Source organism: Opisthocomus hoazin, chromosome 9, assembly GCF_030867145.1.
Source record: "Opisthocomus hoazin isolate bOpiHoa1 chromosome 9, bOpiHoa1.hap1, whole genome shotgun sequence".
NCBI classification, from domain to species: domain Eukaryota; kingdom Metazoa; phylum Chordata; class Aves; order Opisthocomiformes; family Opisthocomidae; genus Opisthocomus; species Opisthocomus hoazin.
In genome coordinates, this window is record NC_134422.1 from 28,790,630 (window position 1) to 28,818,485 (window position 27,856).

Consider the following 27,856-nt stretch of genomic DNA (forward strand, 5'->3'; position numbering starts at 1 on the left):
GCCGCCGCCTTCCGTGTGGCGACGCAGGCCACTTACTGCGGCTGTGCCGGGAGAGCGCGGAGAAGGCCCGGCCCGGCGGGCAGGCCACCGCGCTGCGGGACGGCCGTCCCGGCGGAGCGGCCGCGGCGCGTTCCGTGCTGCCGCGGCCCCCTCACCGGGAGGCATCGGTACGCAAAAACCCGGGCAGGCCCGGCGAGGCGGGGAGAGCCGCGGCACGAGCGGCCCACGCACCCGCGGGTCAGGGCCGAGCCGGGAGGAGGGGCCGGGCGGGGCCGGCAGGGGGCGACGCGGTGGCGGGGCGCGGCCCCATAAAAAGGCCCCGCGCGCGGCCGGGCCCCGCATCGCCGTGAGAGCCGCACTGGCAGCGCCCGCAGGTAACGGGGCTCGGCGCCCCGCGGGCGGGGCGGGGCTGCGGTGCGGGGGGGCCGCGCCCTGCCGAGGGGCCCTGAGGGGGTGGGTTCGTGCTTTGAGGGCCTTTCTCTGGCGGTTCGCGGCGGGAGCTCCGCGGCAGGCTGCCCGCCCGCCCCCCCCCAGCCGCCGCAGGTGCCGCCGAGGGCGGCCCGGGTGCCGAGGGGGGTCCTCGCACCCCGGGCTCGACCTCCCCAGCCCGGGGCTAGTCCTCTCCCCTCGCAGTCCGGCTTTCTCTGCATAGCCGGGGCAGTCACCGAGCGCCGGTCGCGCCTGGGGCCCCTCGCGTGTCGCGGGCAGGCCCGCTGGACCGGGGGCAGCGGCCCGGTCCCTGCCGCCAGCGCCGTGCTCCGGGGGTGCCGGTGCCTGGGTTTGCCCCCGCCCGCGGCCTGCGCCGGGAGGGGCAGTCCGCACCGGGGCCCCGCAGCAGGGGCAGGCGAGGGCGCGGGTGGTGACAGCGGTCTGCGCCGCTCGGCTGGGAGCGCGGCGGGTCTGGAGAGAGATCTGCGGGAAACCTGGGTTAAGGAGCTGTTGCGATGGTTAATCATTGACCGTAGGCCCCCAGGGCCGAGGAGTATTTGGAAATTCACCCAGTTTCTGCTAAGCTGCCTTGGCTAAATGCCTGGGTTAAGTGCGTTTAAAGAAGGGCTGCTGCAGGAGAAAGACCTTGCTGACTTGGCAGTTCTGGAGAGTGTAAAATCAAAGGGGGAGAGTGATAGAAAGAGATGAACTCTAGGGATTGCATGGTCTCTAGAGGAAACTCCTCGCATGTTGACACTGGTACGCAGAAGAGGGATGCTGCTGCAGTTCTGCCCCTGTGCGTAGAGAAACTGGGGACATCCGTGTTTGAGGAGGGGAAAAGTGCTGGAGCCACAATCAGATAAACGTGTAGGGTGCTCTCAGAGTTGAGAAGCTGCTGTTCCTATGTATGGGTGTAGATGTATCTTGGTGGAGGTGCATCTTGCATGCTTCATGTTCCCCTTGTGACAGCAGCACCATACAGGACTGAAGCCAGCTTTGCAAAACCTATTGCTATCGCTGGCATAGTCTGATTTGTCTCATTGGAGTAGGGACAAAACCACAAAACAAGTGATAGTGGGTGGGTGTCTGTACATTTTGGCTTAAATGAATCAGACTGTTTCTCAGACTGTGTAAGTGTCAAAAGCAAGACTGAAGTCTCTGGAGTAGTAATCTTTTGTCTAGGCCATGGGAGTGTGTGTGATACAGTCCTTATTTAGATAGTCACAACTGAAAATTTGGCCCTAAATAAATAAATAAATAAACTGAGTTCGGAGAGAGTGTGATCATGTGAAGTTAAAGTTTTCCATCAGGACTAGAGACGCCTCATATAAGCCAAGATACTATCTATCTTTGGAATAGGAGTGCCTTAAACTAGTTAACTTTTCAGGTTTATTTGCTCATAGTAAATAGAGACTTGGTAACTCATAACCTCATTTTACTCTTTTTTTTTTTTTTTTTTTTTTTGTAATTTTTGCTCTTTAAAAGAGCTTGATGCAGTAGCTAGAATGTAGCTCAAAGTTTATTCTCTTCCCAGACTAAAAATGTTTAATGGATTGGGTTTGGTAAATACAGTACAAGTTAGTTTAATTTAAAAAAAAAAAAAAAATTGAACCAGGGAGCAGTCTCCCCAAGTGACTGTAACCTGGGGCGCTTGCATTGCAAACTTCACGCCTCTGAATACCTTCATCTGGATGAACAGACTCTGTGTACAGCAGGACCACTCATTCTGGATAAAGCCATTCACGGACCGTGGTATCTATGAGGCTGCAACCTCAGGCACAGGGCTTGGTATCTCACTGTAGTATCCTAACAGCTGCATACAAGAACGGAGCTGTCTTGGGAGGAGGAACTTGCCAAGTCATAGCTCTTGCATAATCAGAGCTGAGAACCAAGAAACTGTGGCTGTTAGAAAGCAGGGCACTGTGTTAGGGCAGTGGCTTGTGGGGTTGGGCTTTGTCAAGGAACAAAGTACAAATAGAAGGGCAGAGTTCAGGTTTATTTTTTGAGCTTTGGTGAACAAAGATCTTGGGAAACCTCTGTTCCATACAGAAGACAAAATTGTCCAGTATTTATTTTAACAGCAGAAATAAAGCTTGCCAAGAGAAAGTACTCTTGGTGTAGCCTTTGGATTTCTGTACCTGTTTCCTTCCTTCCTTCCTAGGGAAGGAAGCTAATAAAGAAGCTGACAATGTATTAATCTTAATAGTGCCAGCAATATGAGCTGTCATTAAAATAATGTCCATTAACCCCCATTTTTCAGAAAAAGGGGGAGAAACAGGCAACTGGACTAGAACTCATGAAATCTAACAATAAACAGCGCTCATCTTTTTCTGTGGTATTAAGGGGAAGAGTTTGGTCATGCTTTCAAGTTCTTTTGTACAACCTTGATTAAAGCTTGTGTCCTTAGAACACACACCCTGAAATCTCAGATGTTCACCTTTATTATTATCCTCTCATAGATCTCCCTAGGAGCTGGGGTTTCAACAAGAATAGCAGTTAGCCTGAAACTAGGGATGAACTGATTATTTTCAAGACTGTTGGGAAAAGATCCTGTATGCTGTCTTAGTACCTCTCTTCTAGTTGTGCTGTAAAAATGCAGGATACTTGTACTGGTGATGTGGGTTGGCAGTTTTTAACTTAGGTTGGGTTTTTTTATGTCTGTTGCAGCTCAAGATGTCTAAAAAAATCAATGGAGGCTCCGTTGTGGAGATGCAAGGAGATGAAATGACACGGATCATCTGGGAACTGATTAAAGAAAAGCTGATTTTTCCTTATGTAGATCTGGATTTGCACAGGTAATAGCCCTTTATGACACACAGAGACTTTGTACTGCAATGTGCATGTCTCGTTAGGCATTGATCAACTTTCACTTAGCATGGAGAGCCTTATAGCTCTTCCTGCACTAGTGCAGAGAGGCTAACTAGCCCTGTTTCTACTGATAAAGTTCCCAGCAGACTCCCCCGGTTAACTTACCCAAGGGCCTACCTCACTAAGTACTCTGAAAAATATGGGCTCACAGTGAAGGTATTTTGTCAAAGTCTGGCAGCCACTCTGGTGTTCCTCACAGCAGTAAGCAGGGAACGCATAACTTTGAGTTAGAGGTACAGTACAGAAATAAAGCTAAGAAGGTCTGTCACAGACATGGTCTGCATTTTTATCTCCTGTGTCTTGGCTTTCCAGCACCTGGACAGTCTGCATGGCTTTCTGCAGCCTAAACAATGAGAAACATGGGGTGTTTCTGCCACTCCCTGACTTGAAGCCTAGCATCTGTGGACTGAGTAGGTTTATGACTTCTTGCCATCTATGAAGATCTGCCCAAAGGGCAAAAGGCTGGTTGTAGGGCACAGACTCTGCCCTGATGTCTGTAAGCTTGAGTCCTGCTGCTGGCAGTGTGAGCTAACTGTTGCAGTTATTCCCCCAGCATAGGCTGTGCTCTTACACTCCCTTCAGGTAAAAACAAATACTTGCAGCTGCTATGGCAAAAGGAACATGCTGTCTACAGCATCTGATCAAGCAGAACAAATAATCTCTTCTCTTTCTAGCCACTGAGCTATAATTATTAGAGAAGTTTCCAGTTGCATTGCTCCTGGCCATGTGGACAGAGGCCTTCACTGGTGTCTGCTGTTATTAAACCCTCAAGTCTGACCTCTTCCCTTGCTCCTGGAGTCATTTGTATGCCACCTACATCAGGCTTTCTGTTTGCTGGTGTAGAGAACCAAAGCAAACAGGAACCCAGCAACATAATACATGCATGCAGTCTGGAGAACATCCCTTTGCAGAGGGGTGAGAGGAGGGAAAGCGGACCCCTGGCTGAAGCAGCACAATGGCTAGATTCATGTACAGCTGGCTGGCTGTGCTTCAGTTGGCTGTCCCATGCTGGCCACCCATTGTTCTCCAAAAGCTAGTAAAACAGAGTGTGGGAAAAGTGCTTCCTCTGACTGTTGGAGGGGGAATATTGGCAGTTTTGCTGCCAGAGCAGGATTGTGGGTCCATAGTCAAAGCAGTTTTTGATTTGGAGCCTAGTGTAGCTTCGTATGCTCAGTATATGAAGGAAGCCAGAACCGTCAGCACAAGAGGTTTGAAATAAAGGCCCATATCCATCTGGGGATTGTGCTGCTCCATACCGTTAGAATCCCAGACTGAAAGCTTCCATTGCCAGGAAGCTCAGAAGGGAAGGCAGGGGAGATACTGGCTATGTCCCGTGCTGGCAGAGAGCCTCAACCATGAGCTGAAGCTGTCCTTTTTTCAACCTCCTACCAGCAGCAGAAGTATGAGTATCTGAGCCTATGTTTTCTTCCAGTCCAGCAGCATTTGTGCTGGAAGAGGGATAACTTCAGTTGTGGCAGAGTGCTGGAACTACACTCACAGGCACATACGGGGTCTAGTTTCTTCCCCGTTGGACGCGAAGTAATGTCCTGGGCAGTTTTGACCATCTTTGTGGGTTTGTTACAGCTATGACTTGGGCATTGAGCATCGTGATGCTACAGATGATAAAGTAACCGTGGAAGCTGCTGAAGCCATAAAGAAATACAATGTTGGCATAAAATGTGCAACCATCACTCCTGATGAGAAGAGAGTGGAGGAGTTCAAGTTGAAGCAGATGTGGAAGTCTCCCAACGGGACGATTAGAAACATCCTAGGTGGCACTGTCTTCAGGGAGGCTATTATCTGCAAGAACATTCCCCGGCTGGTGTCTGGGTGGGTGAAACCCATTGTCATTGGCCGTCACGCTTATGGAGATCAAGTGAGTCACTTCTGTGCTTACCCTTGTTTTTATCTGAACTGGTCCTGGCTGGTATAGAGCTACAGAGACTTAGACATCCCTGTGCTGCTGCTTTATCCCTTGCACTCCACCTGGGAGCGGATACACTTTGTTTGTACAGCACCTGGCAAAGTGTAGGAGAGCCTGGTTCATGCCTCTGTTTCTTAGTGTAGGTGTATGAACAGTGTTCAGGGGCCTGTGCTTCAATTAGATAGATATGTACCTAAACACAGGGTGTAACCCCTCTAAGTTATTTTTCTTCACCTCTGCAGAACCATCCTCCCTACACAGCAGTGTCTTTATAGAATCACAGAATGGTAGGGGTTGGAAGGGACCTCTGTGGGTCATCTAGTCCGACCCCCCTGCTGAAGCAGGGTCACCTACAGCAGGCTGCAGAGGACCTTGTCCAGGCAGGGCTTGAATATCTCCAGAGAAGGAGACTCCGCAACCTCCCTGGGCAGCCTGTTCCAGTGCTCCATCACCCTCAGAGTGAAGAAGTTCTTCCTCATGTTCAGATGGAACTTCCTATGCTTCAGTTTGTGCGCGTTGGCCCTTGTCCTGTCGCTGGGCACCACTGAAAAGAGTTTGGCCCCATCCTCCTGACACCCACCCTTGAGATATTTATAAGCATTTATTAGGTCCCCTTTAGAAAATATCCTTTACGCTGCCCATCTTCCTTCTCAGAAAGACTTTATGGTGGCAAATGTCGCTCACAGCAAAAATGGATCTGAGTGAATGATTTTTAGAAGTGGGCAAAGTTTCCTTCTGTGCATGGGTGTGGCTTTGTTTTCTTTTTTTTTAAACTGTGATCTTCTTCTTAAACTTACTTGCAGAGCACTCCTGCGGAGCTGGTATTTATACTGGGCACATCAGGCTGTGGTACCGAAGTTGGGAAACATCCTCTATCAGGCCTCTCATGGCAGAGGTAGTACAAGGCCATGGAAAGCCCTGGCATGGCACTCAGTGTAGTGGCCTTTGGGCAGCCCAGAGGACAAGGATCAACCATACTGTTCTCCATGGGTGATGATGTGCTGTAAAGCAGCCAAATACAACAAAATTTTTAAAAAGTCTTCTATAAGAGTCAAGTGCTTAAACAGATGGGTAAACCCACAAACCCGGGGCAAGTCATAAGATTAGGTGGGGTGGGAAGGTAAAATAATGAATTTCTAACAGAAAAATAATTGCAGAGCCCTGACACTAGAAAACAATGGGGCTCAACATCCTTGAGAGTACTGAATAATTGAGAAGGTCAAAATAATAATAGGAAACGATGGATTAAGGGGGAGGATTGAAACCCTGCCAAAGTACAAGATTAAAGTGAAAGGAATAATATAATAACATGTAAAGGACATATGAGCGAGACACTTCTTTAACTTCAGAACAGCTCAGGGAACCAATTTGTTCAATAGGAGGGAAAGTACGTAAAAAAGGATGACTAATTTCAAGGAAATCTAACCTTAAATAGTGCTGTTCAGGACAGTTGGGAAGATGAGACACAATTTAAAAACTTGTACATGTTTTTATGTACTTGTACATTTAAAAACTCAAGTAATGTTGGCGTTTGTTCTGAGTCTGTGTAGCTCAGAGGAGCAAAATGTGTACCCATTTACAGAATTCAAAGAACTGTAACTACAGACTGGCCTTTCAAATGTCATATGGTGGATACAAATAATGGTTTTCATTAAGGTGCTGTATGATTTTCCCCTTATTCACAAGATCAGTAGTTGTGATACAAATAGCTTTTTTTGAGGCAGGGAGGGGAGCCTGTCTACTCACAGACCCCACAACACTCTGGATGCTTTGCACTTTAAAACTTCAGTGCGTCTGCAAAAGTAAATACTCTGCCAGTCGGTGGGGCACAAGAGTCTGTAAGCTTTTTCTCTTAAAGAGGAAGATCTCTTCTGCTAACAGGCAGACTCTTCACTATTGGTCTTTCTAATATCCAGTAAAATAATCCAATGACCACATGGCTGAGTAAACAGAGCCTGTTCCATGGGGTTTTCTGGTACAACTATGCTTTTCCGCACCCTTCCCTCCCAAACGTGGGTTGTCTTTTATGGTTCTGTCCTCCCGATAGATAAAATCATCATGTCACTTTTTTTTTTTTAACAGTACAGAGCAACTGATTTTGTGGTACCTGGGCCTGGAAAAGTGGAGATGACCTACACTCCAAAAGATGGAGGCAAACCAGTCACATATCTGGTCCATAACTTTGAAAGTAGGTATTATCTTTAAGTTGTGATTAAAACTGATTTTTTTTGTTTAATTCAACCTCGAAGTACCAGTCAGATCTGTTTGATGGTAAAATATGACTTTGAGGTAGAGTGGGGGAGAAGGTCTGGGCCTTCTTGCTTTACCTGGGAAGTACTGAAAGTTACTCGGAACCTTCCTGGGATCAAAGAGGTGTATCAAACACACAATCATACTAGACTGGTCACCTGTCGTGCTCCATGTATGATGCCTCTGGTAGCGGCATGCATGTTTTTCTCTGTGATCAGAGGCAAACTTGCTATCTAAACAGGGCTTGACATAAGGGGAGATATATTTGAGAACAATTCGGGTATAATTCTTTCTGGTTTTAGTTTGTCTTACTGGGCTCTATATACCTTTGCAGTTTGCACCCTTCTTTATTAAGCAGTCTTTTTTTTCAATAGAAATAAGAACTGATGCTTACTCTGCAAGGTGGAAAGGAGATTTGACAAGGATGCTCCTGACCGTGTAGGCTCTAACTGTTTTAACAGATGCAGTCCCGAAGGTATTGGTGTCCCTCCTAGCAATATTGCTGTGCTGGCTGTAGACATTGCTAGGGTCAGGTGGTGGAGTCCTGACATTGCTGGGCTTTGTTGTGTGGGAAGAGTTGCACACACGTTGCTAGTACCCAGGGTGTTTCTCTAGGGGCAGCATTTAGGAAGGCGTCACACAAGTCACCTCTCTTGCCTATCAGCGATCAAAGGATTCGGGATTTGAAGCCTTATGGTTACCTGCGTACATGAGCATGCAATGGTTTGTTTCTAGCTACAAAAACCTAATACATCCACATAAACCGTAGAATCCTAGTTTGTATGCACTTGGCTTGGCAAACAGGTACCAAGACTGCCACATGATGCTCATTTGTGATATTTGATTTCTCTGGCATCTTTGCTCACAGGAGCCTAAATATCTACTATCTCATGTTGCACAGCCTTTCATCTGTAGTTCACCTGCTTCACTGCCAGTCCCAATCTGTTTTCATTTGATAGGTGACTGGTGAGCCTGTATTGGAGACGTCTGGCAGTTCCAGCTGCCAGTCTGATTCACTGCTCTGCGTTGCATCAGCAAGCAGAAAGCAAGGAACTGCAAAGATGGCAGATTACTGCTGTTGCTCTGGGGGAACTTCCACTCCCCACAGATAGCTGTTGTGCCAGCATATCTCCACAGCGCATAAGGGAAGCTTGTCCTATTGCTGTACTAATATCTTCAACCTTGACACTGAATCAAGAAACTTTAGTAGGCAGTAGGATTGTATGTTTGCAGCAAGGCTTTTTTCTTTAACCTATATGCAAAGAAGTATTTGAATAAAACTTAACAGCTGTCATCCAGGAACTATGAAATCATGGCTCCAGAAGACACAGTCTCTCTAGCTGATCAGACCCCGTTCTAGCCTTGACTCACTAAGGGGGGAGGGGGACAATGTGTAATTTTGCTGGTAACATCAGGAATTTCATTCCTTGCCAATATCAACTTTAAATGACCATGATGTCTTGGCAGGCAGATAAACTTCCTCTGGCTTCCCCTCTTCATTCTGCATGCATGTCCATATAGTAACAAACATCTGGAGGTAAGGACAAATGGATATTAGGAAAGGGTATTTTCAAAAATAAAAAAATCTGGGATATTTCCAGAGCAAAGATCCGTGATAAAAGCACTGTACAACAAACTAGAGAGGTGGTGGTAATGAGGTGCTTAAAATGAAGCACATGGTATCTAGTTTTCACTAGAAACACAACAAGCTGTGCTCTGAAAATTACAAAGCTTTTTCATGAAGCCCTAGACCCTACTTTCACCCACAATCAGCCTGTCCCATGATCTGAATTCTGCTTTCACGGAGGTGAACTAGGCTGTAAGTTTAAGGTGCTTCCATTCAGGCTGCTAACACGTCTGCATTACACGACTTAAGTCATGTGAGTGGTGATAGTTCCTCAGAGCCTTCTCAGGACTTCACACCCAGATGACTGATATGTTGTTGCCACAACTCGCTGGAAGTGAGCCTGAGCAGGTGAAACAAAGCTGCAGGGTAGGCCAGACGTGTATGCTGAAGAGATGCAGGAATGCATGTAGGTACTTGTTTGCCTGAGCTAGGCAAATCAGCCTCTGACTGCTGGAGTTAGTGCTGTAGTGCAGTCACAGCCTGAAGGTATAAGGCATTCAAGATGGGAGCTAAACCCATTTTTAGCTTTGAAAGAGACCCCTGCTCCAAACTGCTACCTGCTGCTTTGATAGAGAAATACTCTGTGTTACTTACATGGATAGTAGGAGTTCAAGCACACTCAATCCTGTCACAGTTTTGCTGCTTAGGCTGGATTAGGAAGAAACTTCTTAGGGGTATTAGATCACAGTATTAAGGTGTACCTGGCTGAAGAACAAAACCATATTCCTATCCATGCATCACATGACTGCTGGAGCTTTGAGCTGATAGTGCAAAGTGAATCTTCTCTGAAAGAACCAGCTTTAAGTTGAGCACTATATCAAGACACCTGGGGATAACACCAGTCTGCCTGCCAGACTATGTTATTGGGAGACTGGCAAATCCTTAACCAAAACTAGATCTAGTTGGTTCCTATCTGTTCTTCCTCCACGAACAGGCTGTGGTGGTGTAGCCATGGGAATGTACAATCTTGACCAGTCTATCAAGGATTTTGCCCACAGTTCCTTCCAAATGGCACTGTCTAAAGGCTGGCCCCTTTATATGAGCACCAAGAACACGATCCTGAAGAGATACGATGGCCGCTTTAAAGACATCTTCCAAGAGATCTATGACAGGTAACTAGGATAATTGTGTACTTCCTACCACAGTGCAAAAGTCTGCAGCAAGAACATCCTCTCCAGCTTTGTAAGCTGCTGCAGTTAATTCAGCATTTTCAGCTGCTCAGCAGTACTTTGGGGGGGCTGTGTGCCTCCTCTGTTGCAGTCTCTCTTGTCCTGCAGGCCACAATACTCAATGTTTAAAGCTCTACTAAATATGGCTGTGGTGGTCATCTCTGCTAGCAGAGAGTCACGGTGTCTCTATGGGCTCCTCTGTGATTCTGAAGCAGACTTGCAGTGGCCTAGCAAAGTGAGCAAGGAAAAAAAAAAAGAGTGAAGAGGATGCACATTTCTTTTAAGTTGTTTTTTTTTTATTTGTATCTCTGTGCACCTCACTGTGCACAATTACTTGCACAAATTGTGCAATCCTTGTTTTTATCTACATGACAAGCTGTTCTGGTTTTTGTTTTCCAGAGAATACAAGTCCCAGTTTGAAGCCAGAAAGATCTGGTATGAGCATAGGCTCATTGATGACATGGTTGCTCAGGCCCTGAAATCTGAAGGAGGCTTTGTCTGGGCGTGCAAGAACTACGATGGGGATGTGCAGTCTGACTCTGTTGCGCAAGGTGTGAGATGCTCCCTGTGCTACGCTGAAGTGGGATCGGTAGCAGTCTCTTGTGACCTTGTGTCATGTCTTGTGTAGTGGCCCAAGAGGTGGTGTTGGATCTCAGAACTTACATTTCAAACCTGTGGCCAGTCATGGAGATCAGGCAGCCAAAGAATTTCTGATTTCACCTTTACAAGAAAATCCATTGAATGTAGACTGTGTAGTTGCACTTCTTTACCAGATGGCAGTTCCTACCAATATAATACCTGATGGGCTTTGCATTCTAGTGGAAGGTATCCAGACAGCTGGGATTCTGTCACTGACAGCTGGAGTTAAGCTGACTGGTGGTGAGCATACTGGCAGGTGCTCTACAGATAAGTAAGAAAACCTTCAGGACCTAAAGCCACCTGTCACGTGTAAAGAAAGATATTGATATGTTTAACTTTATAGACTTGTAGAACTTGATCAAAATCCTATATAACCAAGCTGCCTGGTGCCAAAACAAATATGGACACAGAAAGCCACAGGGCAAGATGTGTGGCTTTGTTATATGCTCTTTCCAAATAATGTCAGTAACCTGCCTCCCACAGAACAAGGATGTGTGTTGAACTACTGAACAAAGAAGCTTTCAAAGACAGAGATATGAAAACTGCAGGGTTAGAAGCGGTGCGAATGTCCAATTTTGCCAGCGCATGGTTTCTTTCACTAGAGCAGATGGTCATGATATGAAGTAGGTTTGTTTCCCATCACCCTGTGGTGAAGGTAGCAACTGACAGCCCAACACTGCTTGTTTAGGATTCTTTGTTCTCATACTGCACCTTTTCAGTAAAAATCTGTCCAGCAAGTTGGGTGAGAGTATTAATTTTCTTGAAATAGTGCAGAATGTCTGCATATCTGTCTCGTGGTTCAGCAGCACTTTCTGTTCAGACAAGCTGTTATTTTGATGTGTCAGGACTAGCCAGTGAGTTGCAGCAACACTGCTGTTTAGGAATACTCCCATCAAGGCTGGCAGGGTGTAGGAGGCTTGTCGGATGGGGAGATTAAGGGGAGTTGAAGGGGACTGTCCAAAGGAGACCCTAAACTTTTTAAACTCTGTGTTCTGTAGGCTATGGCTCTCTGGGGCTGATGACCAGTGTGCTGATCTGCCCTGATGGCAAGACTGTTGAAGCAGAAGCTGCTCACGGCACAGTTACTCGCCACTACCGCATGCACCAGAAAGGCCAAGAAACCTCCACTAACCCCATTGGTGAGCTGCTTTTCACTGCCTGTCAGTGATCTCTACACATGACAGAACAGGTCTGGAGTAGGAAAGTCTGTATCCTTTCTGCAGCAAATTGCACCACTGAATGGTGAAACTGGTAATTCATTATACATTTTTCTTCCATGGAGACAGCTGCAGCCTGGAGCAAAAACAGGCTGGAATGGAGTGAGTGTGAGCAATAGCTAGACCTAAACTAGCCTCGCCTTTGAGACATGCTCTCACTCTTCAGCAAACTATGGGTTTATAGCCACAATGGCCTTAAGGTTTGGGTTGGTTGTTTTTTATTTTACTCCCCTTCCTGATGCTCCAAAAGACCCAGCCACCCCCCAAACCATGTTCATACTTAAAGTATAAGTGCATCTAGAGTGGGACATGAGGGAAAGAATCCTCTACAACTTCATAGGGGCTGGAGTATAATGTAATATCAGGAAGAAGACTGCACGCTTCTATCATAAGGACAACTTTCTGTGTAACCAGAGTCCTGCCACTGGTCATTCTTTTCAACTTATGCAGGAACAAAATAAGATAAAATGGCACACATAATCTGATGGCTGGAGGCAGGGAGTAATTTCTAGGGTTTGCTTTTCTTTAGAGCTGCACAAAATGCAAAGGATGCCTAGATGAATATAAGTGTCCTCTTACACATACCAGATTTTCTATCTTTTTTCCTGCCTGTTTTCAGTTTCATTAATGTTAAAAAATAATTACTGTTCCACATGAGTTTAGAACAATGTCCAGGGAGTTCTAGAAGGACAGAGTAATCTAGTGTTCTCTTTCAGCCTCCATCTTTGCATGGACAAGAGGACTAGCTCACAGAGCTAAGCTGGACAACAACACTAGCCTCAAGAACTTTGCGGTTGCCCTGGAAGAAGTCTGCATTGAGACCATCGAATCTGGCTTCATGACTAAGGACCTTGCTGCCTGTATCAAAGGCCTGCCTAAGTAAGTGTCTGAAGTCATCAGCTGTGCTTGGAGGAGGCTGCTTGACTGGGTGTTTCTGAACAGCATTTGCTGGACAGTTATTTTAGTGTGGTGAAGAATTGCTGGAGTCTGGTCACAGAAGAGGGCTCACCTGTACCCAGTGCTGTGCAGACAGAACACGAGACACTCCACCCCAAGTAGCTTAGTCTAGGTTGCTCTGTCCCTGCTCTTGTACCCAATGCATGGGGGGAAAAATAGAGAAGGAACTGCAGAGATTTCTCTTGTGATGGGCTGGTTGCATTGGCCACATCCTGCCCTGTCCATTTATTAGGGTGGAGACCTGCTGCACTGCAAAGTACCACCTGGCTATCTCTTCTCTGGAGCCTTTTGGGAAAAAACATCAACCTGATAAGTAGGAAATAACACTTGTGGTTTTAGAGGGAAGAATTAGAGTTCTTTGAATGGTCTTCCCCTGCTTTAAGTGTTTGAGTGGCTTTGCAACTAACATCTGTCTTGTTTTGTTTCCCCTCCTCAGTGTCACGCGCTCTGACTACTTGAACACTTTTGAGTTCATGGACAAGCTTGCTGAAAACTTGAAGGGAAAGCTGGCCTCTCTGCCCAAACTTTAAGGCACAGGTTCTATTCAAGCTTCAGTAACAAAGTATATCCCGCTTACACCAGACTGTAAGTGGCATTGTATCACACTCTGTTGTGTAACATTTCAAATACTAGACAAAAATGATCATGTACTCTTTTTTAAATGTTTAAAAGACCGTGTTTTTTTAAACCCCTTGAGCTGCTGGGCTAGGCCTTACTGTTGCTAAGCAGCTGAATGTGATGGTATTCAAGCTCAATGTGGGTCTGGATTCCTAACGTCATTCACAGCAGACCTGAGCTTTCTCTCCATGACTTCATGCTCTGTGTTTCTTTTCTCTCTTCCTCTCCGACTAAAAGCCAGTCTGTGTCACAGCTCTGGTCAAACCAGTGGTGACTTACTGTCCAACAGACCTCAAACTGAAACCGTCCTCATTTCTCCAGTACTGTCCCCTGAGTATAAGTGAGCTCACAGGGCTACGCCAGCTACTGCAACCCCTATCTTACTGAATTTATCTCTTAGTGCAAGCCAGAGCATCGTATCCCAATACTAAGGGATTTGGTCCCATTGCTACAGTGAGGACTGTAGCGTTTGAGAAGAAGCACTTAGTAAATGTTGGAAACAAGCCCTGTAGGCTAAGAGCCCAGCAGAGCCATGCAGCGGTGTCTAAATGCAGGCCATGCATTTAGTTAGACTCCTGCTGACGGGATGTGAAGCATAGGAACTGTCACCTCTTCCCCAGCCCCACAATTCATAAAGGTGCAGCCAGTTCTCTGGGCTATTACTTACCTTTCCTGTTGTGATACAGTTGGTCAGATTATGACTGTGAAAAACTATTCCATCCATAGTTATGTGTTTGGATTTTTTTAAAAAATGTTTTAGTTCAGACTAAAATAAAAGCCAGCTAACATTCTTTGTGTGTCTCCTTCCTTTGTGGGATTAGCAGATATGGGGAAATTCTGCCTCAGAGAGAGACTTCCATACCTTTCAGCACAGTCTAGTACATGCTGAGACAGACTGATGGAATGTGATATAAAGGCAAAATAATCTCTCCCTTCTCAGAGTAGGGTTTCAATTTGTTCTGGCCCGTGGCAAGATGTGATCTGTACTGTGGTGGTAAGCATCAGGTAGTGCACAAGAATGTAGAAGTACCACTTCCATTGAAATTTTATTTTGGGTCTAATATAAACTCAAACTGATGTATCACCACTGAACAAAGATCAGAAACTGGTTATACAGGAGACAAGCTCTCACCCTGCAGCTGACTAACTGTAAGTGTTGGTTAGGATAGAAATGCAATGTCAGACTCCATCAGCTGGAATTAACATTTGCTTTGGGATGAGCATGTGTTTGAAAGGCAGCTCTACAACTGCTGGCAGCTGTCACTGTGCCGTGCCTTCAATCTGGATGGACACAGTAGTCTGCTATTCTGTTACTAACACAAGCACCTAAGAAGTGCAGCTGGAAAAAGTACCATTGCTGGCCCACAGAAGCAATGGAAACAATCATCAGGAACATCTCGAGATCTGTGTTCCTGCCTGGCTTCTGACACTGCGAGTTCAGATGACTGTGCCACAGTCAGGCAGGTCCTACCACAACAGCACCTCTAACAAATCGCCCTGTTACTGACCAGCTTCTACCCAGCTTCCAGAGTTACAGAGTACCAGAAAAAGCTTAGTACCTTTCAGGAAACTGACCAAATAAATAAAGGGACATTTTAAAATCTTATACCTTTGGTTTGTTTGAATGACTAAAGTGTAAGCAAGGCAGTAGCATTTACCTGACTGCAGATGACACTATTTTCCCTCTGTACTAACAAATTTTCCATCTTCTGGAGGACTCTGCAGAGTACAGAAATACCTAGTCTATCCTCATGAACCAGTGGATGTTGCTGAAGGGCTGAGGAGAGAAAGGAACACTTGCTTCCTTGCTGGGAGAAGCAGCAGTAAGTGTGGTCGTGAGAACAGGGCAGCCCTCTCCCCACTCTGCCACGGAGAAAGAGGAAACATTTTTCCTGCTTCCAAGGAGGCACATTCCTTTGCCCTTTACTGCCAATATGATCCCTTCTTTTCCCCACCACTCCCTCAAACATTTAATGCAAATAACCTTAAAAGTTAAACACCAGTAACCCCTAAAAAAAGCAAGTGCTGGAGGCCAGTGGGCATTCAGTCTGCAACTGAGAAGAGCACGGGAGTCCCTGAAGCACACACACTGTCTGCTTCACAGAGCTCTTGGGCAGGGCCCTGCAGCTCCCACTGCCAGCAGCAGCCCTTTGCACCGACCCCACCAGCAGCAGACCGCAGCAAAAGCTGTCTTTGATCGAAGTATGGCCTGGCTTACCTTCAGTGCTGATGCTGCTGTAGTTAGACGTGCACACCTGTGTCCTGGGTGTTGCCAGCTTGGCACTGGTGGAAGGTGCAGTTTTCAGCTCCGTCGTTATGCAAATCCCCACCGACAGTAGATACAGTGAGAGGAGCCAGATCCGTCACCCAACATGGCTCCCTTCCGGAACAGCAGAGCGCTCTGACTGCTAGGGCTGTGCAGGGCTGCAGTAGCCAACCTTACCTGTGACTTCCAGGGGACTGCCCTGCCTGCACAGAAGCCACCTTTTACAGGAGGTAATGCTAGGCAACGTGTCAGCACACCTCTTCTGCTTGCTCCCAAAGCCCTTCCTCCCCTCTCAGCAGCCCCTGTGGGTAGCTGCAGTGCCAGAAGATGAGCCCCCCTCCAAGGCGGGCTCTCCCCTGGCTTGCGCAGGGCCAGGAGAGAACCGGCAGAGCCAGCTGGCTCTCTGTGGTGCCACAAGCACCTGCGTGTGCACAAAGATTCTGCAGACCAGCACCCCAACATTTGAAGGGGGAAGGGGGAAATAAGGGTCACAAAGTTTTACAAACTTTCCACATAGGAGACTTTATTTATACTTCAAAATTAAAATAAAAACTAAGCTATGCAAAATGTCAGAGATATTCTAGCAAAGACGCATAAGCCCCTAGGAGCTCACGGGCTGCCTGCTCAACCACTATTTTACTTCCTGCTTCACGTCTCTTCCCATTGTTATCGGCAAGCCTGCCTTGGCACTGGGACATCCTTCAGGAAGCCATTCTTTCTCCTCTTTGATCTTCTTGGTCATATCCTTGACTTTGGCAGTTTTCTTTTTGCTTTTGTAGCAAGGGGAGTAGAGGAACTCTGTGCTTGTAAATGGGTCACCCTGCCTCAGTTTCCTGCAGAACGAAAAGGGTTAGATTGAACCATCAAGGTATTTCTTGAACACGTGTATGACTTCAGTCTCTGAAGTTTCTGGTTTTACTGAAATGCTTCTACTGCAAGATGACTGAGTGGTACAGTTTATTCCTTGTCCAGTACAGGAACAGCTGTACCAGAACAGAGTACCTTTTGACCCAGCATAACCAACTCCTCACAGAACATTCAAATTGTGACACCTCAGGAAAAAAAAAAATAGAATTACCCAGCAGCATAACAAAGTCATCATTTTGGGAGTTACTTGGTTCTGTACAGTAGCCCCTGGATGTACTGAATCTACAGTTTCTTAGGGAAAAGACGCAGATACTTGTTTAGGTACTCGTATCTGCCAGAAAAAGCAAATGCAGATACAGCCTGCCCACAGGCCACCCTCCTCAAAACCTAGCATTTCCTTTACTGAAACCTGATTAAAATGGAAGTATTACTCAGTTGTATACAACTTTAGGTATCACAGAATGGCAGAAAGTGAAATCAGGACTTTCCCTTTGCTGTCTTTATTTAGCCTGTGTTGTATCATCACGCTAATCCCTCATTAGCACTGGAGTGCCGCAGATGCAGGCTGCTAAGAGATGTGCTCATTTCAGTGAGGGAAATCACATCTTTGGTAGCTTGTTAACATGCACCTGTGCTAACACAGAATTTCAGCTGAACTGCACTGTGGTGGAAGAGCAGGGCCACAGAAACACAAAGAGTAAGAGGGACTTAAAGACAACGTGGCAGAGGGTCCAGCCCTGGAGAGTCAGCGCGTGAGAGCAGAGCAGGGATGGCAGCACGGGAACAGCTGCGGGAAGGAACAGTTGAAAGCCCAACCTGTTGAGTTTGGGCTCTGCATAGCAGGCTGGGTGCAGCCTCCGCCGGGATGAGCACCCTGACACTTCTTCCGAGCTGGGGGAGGGCAGAGTCCTGGCATTGGTCAAGTCCTGTAGCGGCCTGATCTCTGCAAAGGGAGACATTCACACACGAGTTGATCAAAGCATTTCCAAAACGTTTCCAGATATCCCAAGAAACACAGCTGCCAAATAGAGAAAGGCTGCATTACCAGGGTTCTCTGAACACTGCACAATCCTGAATCCAGTCATGTTCCCTCTAAACTCGAGACCATTTTTGCCCCAAAATCCCAGACCTGCTCCTTAAAAGTCAGCTCACGAATCAAATTAGGTTCCTCTCTGAAAACAAAAAAGGTCACTAATACTGCTAGCATCACTGGGCCCCAGTGTAGTAGAAAAATGATAAAAAAAGTGACAGTTGATGGTTCTAATGCCCAGGAGCTTACAGCCTGGAGGAGAAAGCAAGCTTATGGCACCCAACCAACTTATGAGATGTCCAGCAAGACGCAGGACCTTGCCAGTCTACTGCAGCTTTCAAAGTGAAGTCGGCCAAGGGGGGCAGGGCAGGAGAACAAACTTCCTCCCTCTCCGCAAAGTACAGCCCACTCTAGCTGTAGCAGGCCTGTTTGTCAGCAGCTACAGGAAGGAAGAACCCCACAAATCAACTCTCTTTGCAGAGTATCCAATAACAAGCAGCTCCCAAAAATGCTCAGTTAACTATTGCATTACTAGCCAAGGGATACGCCCTCCAAATCCTTTTAACAAAATAAACCAAAAAACCCACAACCAAGAGAATTTAGGTACCTCCTGATGAATTTCCATTGAAGATACCACCTAAAGGTATAAAGTCTGAACCCTTGCAGCACTAACCATTCTGGGCCAAAACCATGCCATCTTTATCATATTCTGTGCCCCAGTAACGCTGGCTCTAGTAGGCAGTGTCAGCATCAAATTATACTTTTCAACTGCTTGAGTAATCGATTTTCTAAATTGACAGGCGTGCCCTGGAGTTAACAAGAGCGGTGAAACAGGACTCGCAGCACAGGCTCTTAGTCTTTTCCCCAATATCCACACAGGAACAACTGACTAGAAATTCTCATAGGAATGCTGATAAACGAGAACAAAATGCAGCCACAGAAATGGCTGGCCAGGACAACTGGGAGCATAAATGGTGTACTGGACACTGATCTTTAACTCGGAGTAGGGGAAGAAAAACATAAGCATGGATTTTTGGCACTTGTCTCCAAACACAAGTCCCCTCCCCAGCCCACCACTTACCAGGTTCCTGTGAAGGTGTCCTCCAACAACTTGACTCAACCTGGTTTCTGCCCCCAGGTATTTCCTCTGCAGTCTCTTCTTTAAATACCAGGGAGCTTTCCGGCCAAACGGAGGATTTCTTTGGCATTCTGTTGCCCTCAGTACTTAAACTCTTGGAAACTGGTACATCTGTAAGCCTGGAGCTGACAGGTGAAGCTGCAGAACAGGTCACAGAGGAAGATTCCAGACTGCGTGAAATGTCCGTCAGATTATTTGTAAGCAGTATCTCAGCTCTCTGCTCCCCCAGGAAGGCATCTGGCTGAGACAGCAGATCTGTAATGCAGGAAAGCTTCCCCATCAGGACAGTTCGCTTTGATGCAAGTTCAGCTGAACTTCCAATGAGTGCCTCAGCACCATCACTTTGTCTGGCCAAGGAATCAGTCTCTAAAGGACTAGAGGTCTTCCTCTTCCTCTGACACTTCAGTCTGGGACAAGCCTGTTTATCCAAAGCATTCATGTTGTTGTCAAGTTTAGCTTGCCCCTTTTCTTGAAGGCCCCCTGTCTGGTTTTTATTGCTCTGAGCAGCTACCACCCTCTGAACTCTGGGGATTTTGCTAGCCTTGCTCCCAGGAACAGACCTGGGAGGTACAATGTCACCTCCTTCAAAATCTATCTGGACACAACCAAAGTTTCCTGCAAGATCCAAAGGACGGACAACATACGTTTTCCTGCTACGTTTAAGATTAGCTGGCAAATCCTTTGTGCTCTCCTTCGCTACTCCTTGAACATCTACACATGACCCCAAAATATCAACTTCATTTCTCTGACCACTACAACTGCTTTTCCTGGCAGTCTTCTTCCTGCTTGTCTGGCTTCTTTTAGGCTGTTCTTCAGCTTTGGCCTTTGGTATATTCACACTGTTTGGCAGATTCTCCTCAGAGTCATCTATTTGCCTAATTACTCTAGTTCTTCTGTTGGTTTTCCATCTGATGCTCTTTGTGCTCACACTTGACTCCTCTTGCAAAGCACAGGCACTTAAGGTCTCTTTCCTCAGGAAAAGTGGATTTTGTAGACTGGAATCATCCGAGGGAACTTCTTGACTTGAGAGGTTACGACCTGGGCTTTTTGACAAGCTCTCCATACCGTCGATCTCAAAGACAACTTCCTTCTTTACCTGTTGCACCAAGTCCCCACTTCCAAGACTATGCAGCTGTGCTGGATTCACCACATCTTGGATTTCATCAAGAGAGCAGGAACGTTGCTTCACACCGCAGCCTCTGTTCTGCCTGTCGAAAGCCCCCACGCAAGCCTTCTGCCTCATCTCAGAAACTTCAGACTCCCTAGAACACGTTGTGACTGTCAGCTGAACAAGCTTCTTTGCTTTTTGAGCACTCTCTTCACCCTGAGGCAAATCAGGACCACATTTTGCATTGGTTTTAGTTGCATTTGGTTTCTTTTTTCCTGTGCTTGCTTTTTTAATAGTTGTTTTGTCACCAGTTTTACAATTACCTTTGCCTTTAACCTTTTCAGGAGCAAACTCCGGGACTTGGCTACGGCTGGGGTCCGTTTCAACACCACACCCAGCTTCTTCAGCCTGTGGCTGATCACACAGAATCTCTTCATCCAAAGATTTTCTGTCAGGAATAACAGTGGTTTGAGTAGGTGAAACCAGGGAGCTGGGAGATTTCAGCTGTGGCTGTGTGTTGCTCTTGCTGGAGCTCCTGCTGTCCTTTGTGATACTCCACCAACCTGCCTGGGTGGAACCGACAGATGGGAAGATATCCACACCAGAAGATGGAGTGCTTGCTGCAAACAGGGTGGAACGATTTCTCCTCTGCGTAACATGCCCTTGTGAGAGACGATCTAAGAAATCCTTTGCCATCTCATCACCCTCATATGAAAGAGGATGACTTTCCCAGGCAAGTGCTGGCAAATTGTCGGCATATTGTTGGGTGGCATACAAGGACTCTGTTGGAAAGATGAAATTCATTCCCAGCAATGCAGCAGGCAAACACCAGCTTTCCCCACACCACTAAAAGCCATACCCCACATACTGCCACAAACCCAGAGCACAGAAAAAGCATGATTTGGTCTCTACAGGGACTTGCCAAACTTAATGTGTAACAGAATTGCTCAGCTGGCTCCGCTCAGAAGAAAAAGGCAGCCCAAAGCAAGATCGCCTCACCAGCCCTGACATTTAGGACTGCTCACGATCTGTATGAGAGCTATTACTTATATGGCAAATCCACAAGGAACAGAAGATGTGCATCTAGTCAGATTCTGCACCTTCAGACATTTCTGAAAATTTTATGGAAGCTCAGTGGCCTATTACTCAGAAAGCCCAGTGAGTGATCTTGAGCTACCACAAGCATGCCAGATATCCCCAACAAGACATCCCATCCTGGCACATAGGTAATTCTAGCGATATCAGCATCACCGAAGCATGCAGCTCCTAACAGTAATTAGCAGCTGCTGGAGTGATGGTTAGGAGCTAAGTGGAGCTATGGCACTGCACTCATTCATTTCTGAACACAGACACACAAAGTCATTGCAGAAGGACAGCAGAAGATGCAAATTTACCTCCAAAGATGCGAGAGTCAAGAAAAGCCTCTCGTGATTCCATTGCTTCAGTTGTCTTCTTCCTATTCTCTTCTTGGTGGGCTTGAGGCTTCTCGGCATGCTGTGGTGGCAAAGTGTCTTTGGAGGCAACAGGCACAATTTCCAGGGGCTCATTAGAAGCAGGTCTCTGAAGATCTAGTGAGGATGTCTGTACTGCTGCAGAGCTGCCACCTTGCTGTCCTGCACTGCACAGCTTGGAAATGGGCACCCTCATCGGCATCCCTATGGCCCTGGTGAAAAGGAGTAACAGCAATGGAGCACGTTCCATGCCTGTGGCAGGCCCCAGAATCCAGCAGAACAGCTACACCTTTTGTCTCCATCAAGAGTTGCTGAAATACGTTTCTGAAGGCTTCCAGTGCTGAAGAAGACACACTGTCCAGCCAGGACAGTTTTCCCATTTTTGTGCAAGCACAACTCATACAGAAAGCACACTGCTGCAGACACAGAAGCAGGAGAAAAACACAGAGGCAACAAGGAAGTAAGGCTTTTCAGGGCACAGGCTGGGACCACAGGTCCACCTCGCTGCGGAACACCAACGCAGCTGCTTGGAGGTATGTGTGTGGGCAGCTCCAAGGGCTCCTCTGTGTTCAAAGGGGAGACAAACTTCAAATATATTGTAAGAGATCCTGCTCTGACCTTGTTTCCAAAACACAAGTTTACACCATACAAGCAGATGACTATTAAGCATTTATACACAACAAACATCAGAGCAGCCAGCTATGGTACTCACTCACATGAGGAAATCTCGCAGGGGTCACCAGCTACAAAGGAAAAACTACCTAAAAGCAATGTGCTTTCAAACAACGGAGAGAGAAGGACTAGTTTATGCATAAACTTGGCATTAGGACAAACAAGACAAGGAATGGCAACAGAAAGACACAGAGTAAAAGGAAACATCAAGCAGTGGCGGTTTAGAGAAGACACTTCACCTAAAACAGACAACTGGGCACACATGTAAAACACAAGAGAAAGTTTAGCATACAGAAATTCAGGGCAAGCTTGGCGGTATCTGACATTTTAAGGCCCACCTCACAAGCTGACCACCTGCAGTATCATCATCCCAGCTTCTTTCAGTCATGCTGCTCTTCTGGCTATTGGACAAGGATGCAGAACTTGTATGGAACTGGAAAGAAGAGAAATAGAAGGGTGGTTTAAAGCTCTTGCAATCCCCTGTGCACTCCCTTGCACAGAAACAGCAGAAGCTCAGTTTCACCCTGGAAGCTATGTCAAATGCTGCTGCTGACCCTCTCCCACAAATCTGCACAAATTATTGAATAGATTGCAGCAGAGTCAGATCCTGTCTCTGCAGGCTTAAGGATTAAGTTAAACTAGTTCAGATAATCTGAGACTAGGAAGCAGGAAAATTTTCCCACCCACGAGACAGGACATGTGGAAAGTGTCCCATTCCTTACCCCAAGTTGCCATGGCAACACTTAAGAAATTGAAGAGAAGTCACAACTTGTCATAGCAGAAGAGCCTACTGGCCAACGCAGCCAACGACCCAGAGGAAGGCAGCCCAAAACTGTAGCCTTTCCTACAGCAGAAGTTGCCCTGGAAATCACTAATACCAAGCTAAAAATGAGGATGCAGCCAGCACAATTCAAGCAAGCAAAGAAAAACAGTTGAAGCATCAAACACCGAAGTGAGCAGGCAACACAACACAAAAGACAAACACAGCCCCCTTGCCAGAGCAGTGTGCTCACATTTCCCATGGTTTACCTCAGACAGCCGGGCCATCTTAACCGCTGCCATAAGGTTCTCAAGTTCTTTCCAGGTGTTATTCTGTGTTGAGGTAATAAAGAGAGAGAAACCATAAAGACACTAAATCATAGAACCATTAAGGTTGGAAAAGACCTAAGATCATCAAGTCCAACCATCCACCCAACACCACCATGCCTACTAAACCATGTCCTGAAGTGCCACATCTACATGTTTTTTGAACACCTCCAGGGATGGGGACTCCACCACCTCCTTGGGCAGCCTGTTCCAATGCCTGACCGCTCTCCCAGTAAAGAAATTTTTCCTAATATCCAATCTAAACCTCCCCTGAGGCAACTTGAGGCCCTTGCCTCTCGTCCTATCACTAGTTACTTGGGAGAAGACACCAACACCCACCTCAGTACAACCTCCTTTCAGGTAGTTGTAGATAGAGATAAGGTCCCCCCTCAGCCTCCTCTTCTCCAGACTAAACAGTCCCAGCTCCCTCTGCCGCTCCTCCTAAGACTTGTTCTCCAGACCCTTCACCTGCTTGATTGCCCTTCTCTGGACACGCTCCAGCACCTCAATGTCCTTCTTGTAGTGAGGGGCTCAAAACTGAACACAGTGCTCGAGGTGCGGCCTCACCAGTGCCGAGTACAGTGGCACAATCACTTGCCTACTCCTGCTGGCCACACTATTCCTGATCCAAGCCAGGATGCCGTTGGCCTTCTTAGCCACCTGGGCACACTGCTGGCTCACGTTCAGCTGGCTGTCGACCAGCACTCCAAGATCCTTTTCCGCTGGGCAGCTTCCCAGCCACTCTTCCCCGAGCCTGTAGCGTTGCACAGAGTTGTTGTGACCCAAGTGCAGGACCTGGCACACCCAAACATCTATTCTGACTACAATGCTGGTAGCCAGAGCAAGGCATGTTCTGGGGAGAACACAACTTGGAAGAAAGAGTAAGCAAATGAACAGTGACATTTTTCATACACAGAGAGCATGGACAATCAGTGACAGCTCACTCCTCCCAAGGCTGAGTTGCTAGTGCTGCATAACTTGCCCACCGCCCCTCCCCACGCCAGCCACACTGTTAGTGCCATACCAGGAAGGAAAGCTTGTGCCGCAGCACAGCGTTCTGGAAGTGGCATTGCTCTACTTCTTTCTGTAACACGATCTTCTCCTGGGTGAGCCGCTGTGCATTCGCTTTCTCCGCATTGAGAGCCAGCGCCAGTGCTTTATTATTGTGCTTTAGGGAGACTTTAATAGTGGAAGAGTTGTCTGTAAGTGACAGAGAAGCATCGCTCATGATCAGCATCCAAGGTCTCAGCCATGCCTCCTCCCCATCATACTTCTTCCTCTTCCCAGAACAGCCTCCCTCAGGCTCAGATCTCTACAACTCAATAGACCCCCACAAAATCAGCAGTACAACTCCTTCCAGCAACAGGAGCCTCCAGAGAACAGCAGGAAAATTTTTCTACAATAACCTGCAACACTGCAGACAGACACCCTCTCCACACTCAGCGGGCCACGCTCAGCCAGCAAGCTGCTGCTTCAGTTCTTAGTGAATGATGGCATGGTTCAGGTGCTGAGTTTAGAAAGATATGCTTCTGACTTTGAAGAAGTTACCTACAGCTCCGAATCCTCATCTCCATCCAGAAAGACGGAGAAAAGCCTACTGTCCTCTGTAGTATCCCTTGAGCAGATTTAGATTCATGTTTCCCAATTTCAAAACAAATAACTAGAAGTAACAGGAATATCTAACTTTTTCAAGGTAGTCCAAATTATCTCCTGCACTATTGTTGCATTGTTTCCTCCACAGAAACAAACCACAGTTGGCCTATGTTCTGCACAGGACTGCGTGCACACTGAAATACTTTCCACGCCTCTTATTTTTGCTGTTTGGACCCCTAGGACTTGGCTACCTCGACAGAGCTGTCGAATGCCACCTGAGACGCTGCCGAGCAGCCCCGGACGCCCCCGGCTACGGCTCCAACGGTTCTGCGTTGAACGGATCACAGCCACCTCCGAGCCCTTCGGGCACCTCGGGTGGCACCTGACGCTCCCTGGCAGGGCGCGGAGCCCACCAGGCACCCCCGACAGCTGGGGGTAGGAGCGTGCCGCCCGCCACCTCGGCCCCAGGCCCTGCGCAAGGCCAACCACACTCACTGATGATCTTCGTTTTGATCTTTGACGCGAGCGAGGCGTTCAGCTTCGCAGTCCTCAGGGCACCGTTCCTTTTCTCCCGCATCCGCTCTCTCACACCGCTCAGGCTGAAGCGGGGCGTGTCGGGGGCCTCCCGGGACGCCATCGCTGCGGAGAGACCGACGCCGAGCACCCGGCGCCTCCCCTCAGCGCCCACGCCGGCCGGAGCCTGCGGCCTGCCCCCGCCGCGCCGGCCCCGAGCGGCTCCCGGGCGCGGCAGGGACCGGGGCGGCGGCCGGGCCCCCCGCCTCACCTGTGTGCGAGCCGCCACCCCGCGGTGGGGCGAGCCCCGCGGGACGGCCGCCGGCCGCGCCTGGCCGCCGCCGGCCGCGCCTGGCCGCAGCCGGAGAAGGAGCGAAGGAAGGAGCAGAAGCCCTGCCCGCCGGGAGACTTTTGAACGCGGCGGGCATCCCGCCCCTGGCCCCGGCCCGCTGCACGGCGCGGCCCCAGCGGCTGTCTGCCTCAGCCCCGCGCGCGCTCCCGGGCCGGTTGCAGCGGAGCGGGGACGCGACTTCCCCCGCGAGCCAGCGCGCGGCGGGCCCCGCCCGCTGGGCCCGGCCCGCGCCGGCACCTCGCGCCGCCGCTGAGGGGGAGCCCTCCGCCCTGGCGGGGAGGGCGGTTACCGCGCTGCGCCGTCCGGTGGCGGCCGTTGCGTAGCCCCGCCCGCGCTGCTTTGAGGCCGGACAAGAGTTAATCTTACCGAAACAACGCGCCGCAACGGGCCTTTGCCTGATAAGCAGGCGGTGGCTGCCGAGAGCAGAGCTGTAATTGCTGTGTGACCAGCCCGGCCGGTAAACCGTGAGGAGACGCTTAAGGGTTGCCAAAAGAAACGGGTGCCTAGGGGAAAGGTAACCCCGGCGGGGGGAAGATGGCGACCACCGACTCGCGCGCCTCCCACCCCAATTATACCCCCGACGCAAACGATGAAGAACAACTAAGCATGCATAATAATTTACACGCTGGGCAAAGAGACCTTAACCAATCATTTAATAGACAACAATGTATATGTATTAGGAAGTTGAATATGTTAATGCTTTGTGTGTAAATAACTTAATTTGGAAGCTGGGTGTGCTGTTTTGAGGCAGACACCCATATCTGTGCAAATATGCAGTAAAATACCTCTGCTCTGTGTGTGTATTGGCGTTTCGCACACCGGGTAAATGAGCCCTGACCTTTGGGCCAGCAAGGGGACCCTGAAATGCCACCTTCGCAGCCGCCGCGGCCCCGCCGCCATTCTGGTCAGCAGCACCTAACTTGGAGGACGCGTTCCTGAGACACTGTTGCTGCCGCCGCGTCCCAGGCACCCAGAGCTGAAACACTCCTCAAATGCCTCAGAAAAGCCTGAGGGCTGTTCTGAAGGACAGATCTCACCCAAAAGTTAGGGTTTGTTCATCTGCAGAATTCAGCACTTGACTTACAGGTTTCACCTGCAAAAAGGTAACATTTTACAGTCTATTAAAAGGAGGGATTTTTTTTAATGAAATTTACATTTCAGTCCAAGTTAATGCATTACTTTCCAGACACCTTCGAATTTGTTCTCAAGAAGGACATTGCATGTGCAGATGTGAAGATGTTAAATATTTTAAGGAAATGACATGTAAGGAAAAAGCAGTGAAGTAGTTTGAAGAACAGCAATTTACAGTGGAGGTGCAGAGGGAATTTGCAGTACAAACAAGGCTAGTAAAAATGTTTCTACCTGCTGCCACAAGCATGTGAACAGTAGCCCTTTGCAAGAGTTCTAAATCCTACTCTTATTACTATTTTATATGGTATTTATTAATACATTGGCTGATGAACATTAAATAGTCTGAACTATTAAATAAATTCATTCCTTCCAACAATTAAGTGTATTGACAAAACACCTGCTGTACCAGCCCTGAAGATCAGACCTGCAGTGGATAACAATGCTGCAGACACACAGAGCTGCCTGTTGCTTTATTTCTTGCTCTGGGGAACCTGTGACTGGCATTAAATATGCCATGGTGTGGGGCAAAGACTTAAGTATCTTCTTTCATGTGTCTTCTGTGCTCGACAAATATCACAGTTCAAGGAGCCTAAACGTGCTCTTACTAAGTTTACTAAGTTACTTTACTAAGTTCATTAAGCACACTGGTCAGCAAATTAAATTAACAGTGGACAGCTTAAAACCAGAGACCCTTTCCCACACAGCCCTATTTAAACAGTGGAAATCTTTGCTAGTTGATATTGCTGATGGCAATTACTCAGGTTTCAGAAAGTGATCGGACAAGTTTGTGGAAGTGAAAAGCGCTCAAAGGCTATTAACTGCCAAGACAACACTTTTTGCTCAAGAAGGGCCTGAGCTGCAAATCAGTGGAGAATGGGGAAATACGCTGAGGAAGTTTGATGCCTACTGGTGCATCTCTTCCATCTCCTCCCCAGGCATCCACTAGTGCCT

The 27,856-nt window shown here is 47.8% G+C and overlaps 3 protein-coding genes across 5 annotated transcripts in view; 1 reads left to right on the top strand and 2 right to left on the bottom strand.

Moving 5' to 3' along the window:
• PIKFYVE (phosphoinositide kinase, FYVE-type zinc finger containing) overlaps positions 1-107 on the bottom strand; it is a 71,217-nt gene extending 71,110 nt beyond the window's left edge. Inside the window, exon 1 of the mRNA XM_075429888.1 lies at positions 37-107. The gene's annotated coding sequence lies outside the window, so the exon portion shown is untranslated. The remainder of the gene's footprint in view (positions 1-36) is intronic.
• Positions 66-14,489, top strand: IDH1 (isocitrate dehydrogenase (NADP(+)) 1). 2 transcript variants are annotated; one of them, XM_075429892.1, is made up of 9 exons: positions 66-167; positions 3,097-3,224; positions 4,882-5,173; positions 7,304-7,409; positions 10,033-10,210; positions 10,667-10,818; positions 11,905-12,045; positions 12,840-13,002; positions 13,517-14,489. In XM_075429892.1, the coding sequence occupies exons 2-9, from the start codon at positions 3,103-3,105 to the stop codon at positions 13,608-13,610; spliced, it is 1,248 nt and encodes a 415-aa protein (XP_075286007.1). In that variant the 5' UTR covers positions 66-167; positions 3,097-3,102; the 3' UTR covers positions 13,611-14,489. The 2 variants fall into 2 exon arrangements, with proteins under 2 accessions (XP_075286007.1, XP_075286006.1); XM_075429891.1 differs by lacking the exon at positions 66-167 and adding an exon at positions 246-374.
• Positions 14,490-16,510: 2,021 nt separating this feature from the next.
• On the bottom strand, positions 16,511-26,208 carry SGO2 (shugoshin 2). Of its 2 annotated transcripts, none has more exons than XM_075430929.1 (9): positions 26,141-26,208; positions 25,405-25,548; positions 24,341-24,516; positions 23,260-23,322; positions 22,569-22,663; positions 21,502-21,770; positions 18,943-20,889; positions 17,648-17,774; positions 16,511-16,797 (listed from the first exon to the last, which is right to left on the bottom strand). In XM_075430929.1, the coding sequence occupies exons 2-9, from the start codon at positions 25,544-25,546 to the stop codon at positions 16,596-16,598; spliced, it is 3,021 nt and encodes a 1,006-aa protein (XP_075287044.1). In that variant the 5' UTR covers positions 25,547-25,548; positions 26,141-26,208; the 3' UTR covers positions 16,511-16,595. The 2 variants fall into 2 exon arrangements, with proteins under 2 accessions (XP_075287044.1, XP_075287043.1); XM_075430928.1 differs by lacking the exon at positions 26,141-26,208 and adding an exon at positions 25,694-25,737.
• Between the last annotated feature and the right edge of the window lie 1,648 nt (positions 26,209-27,856).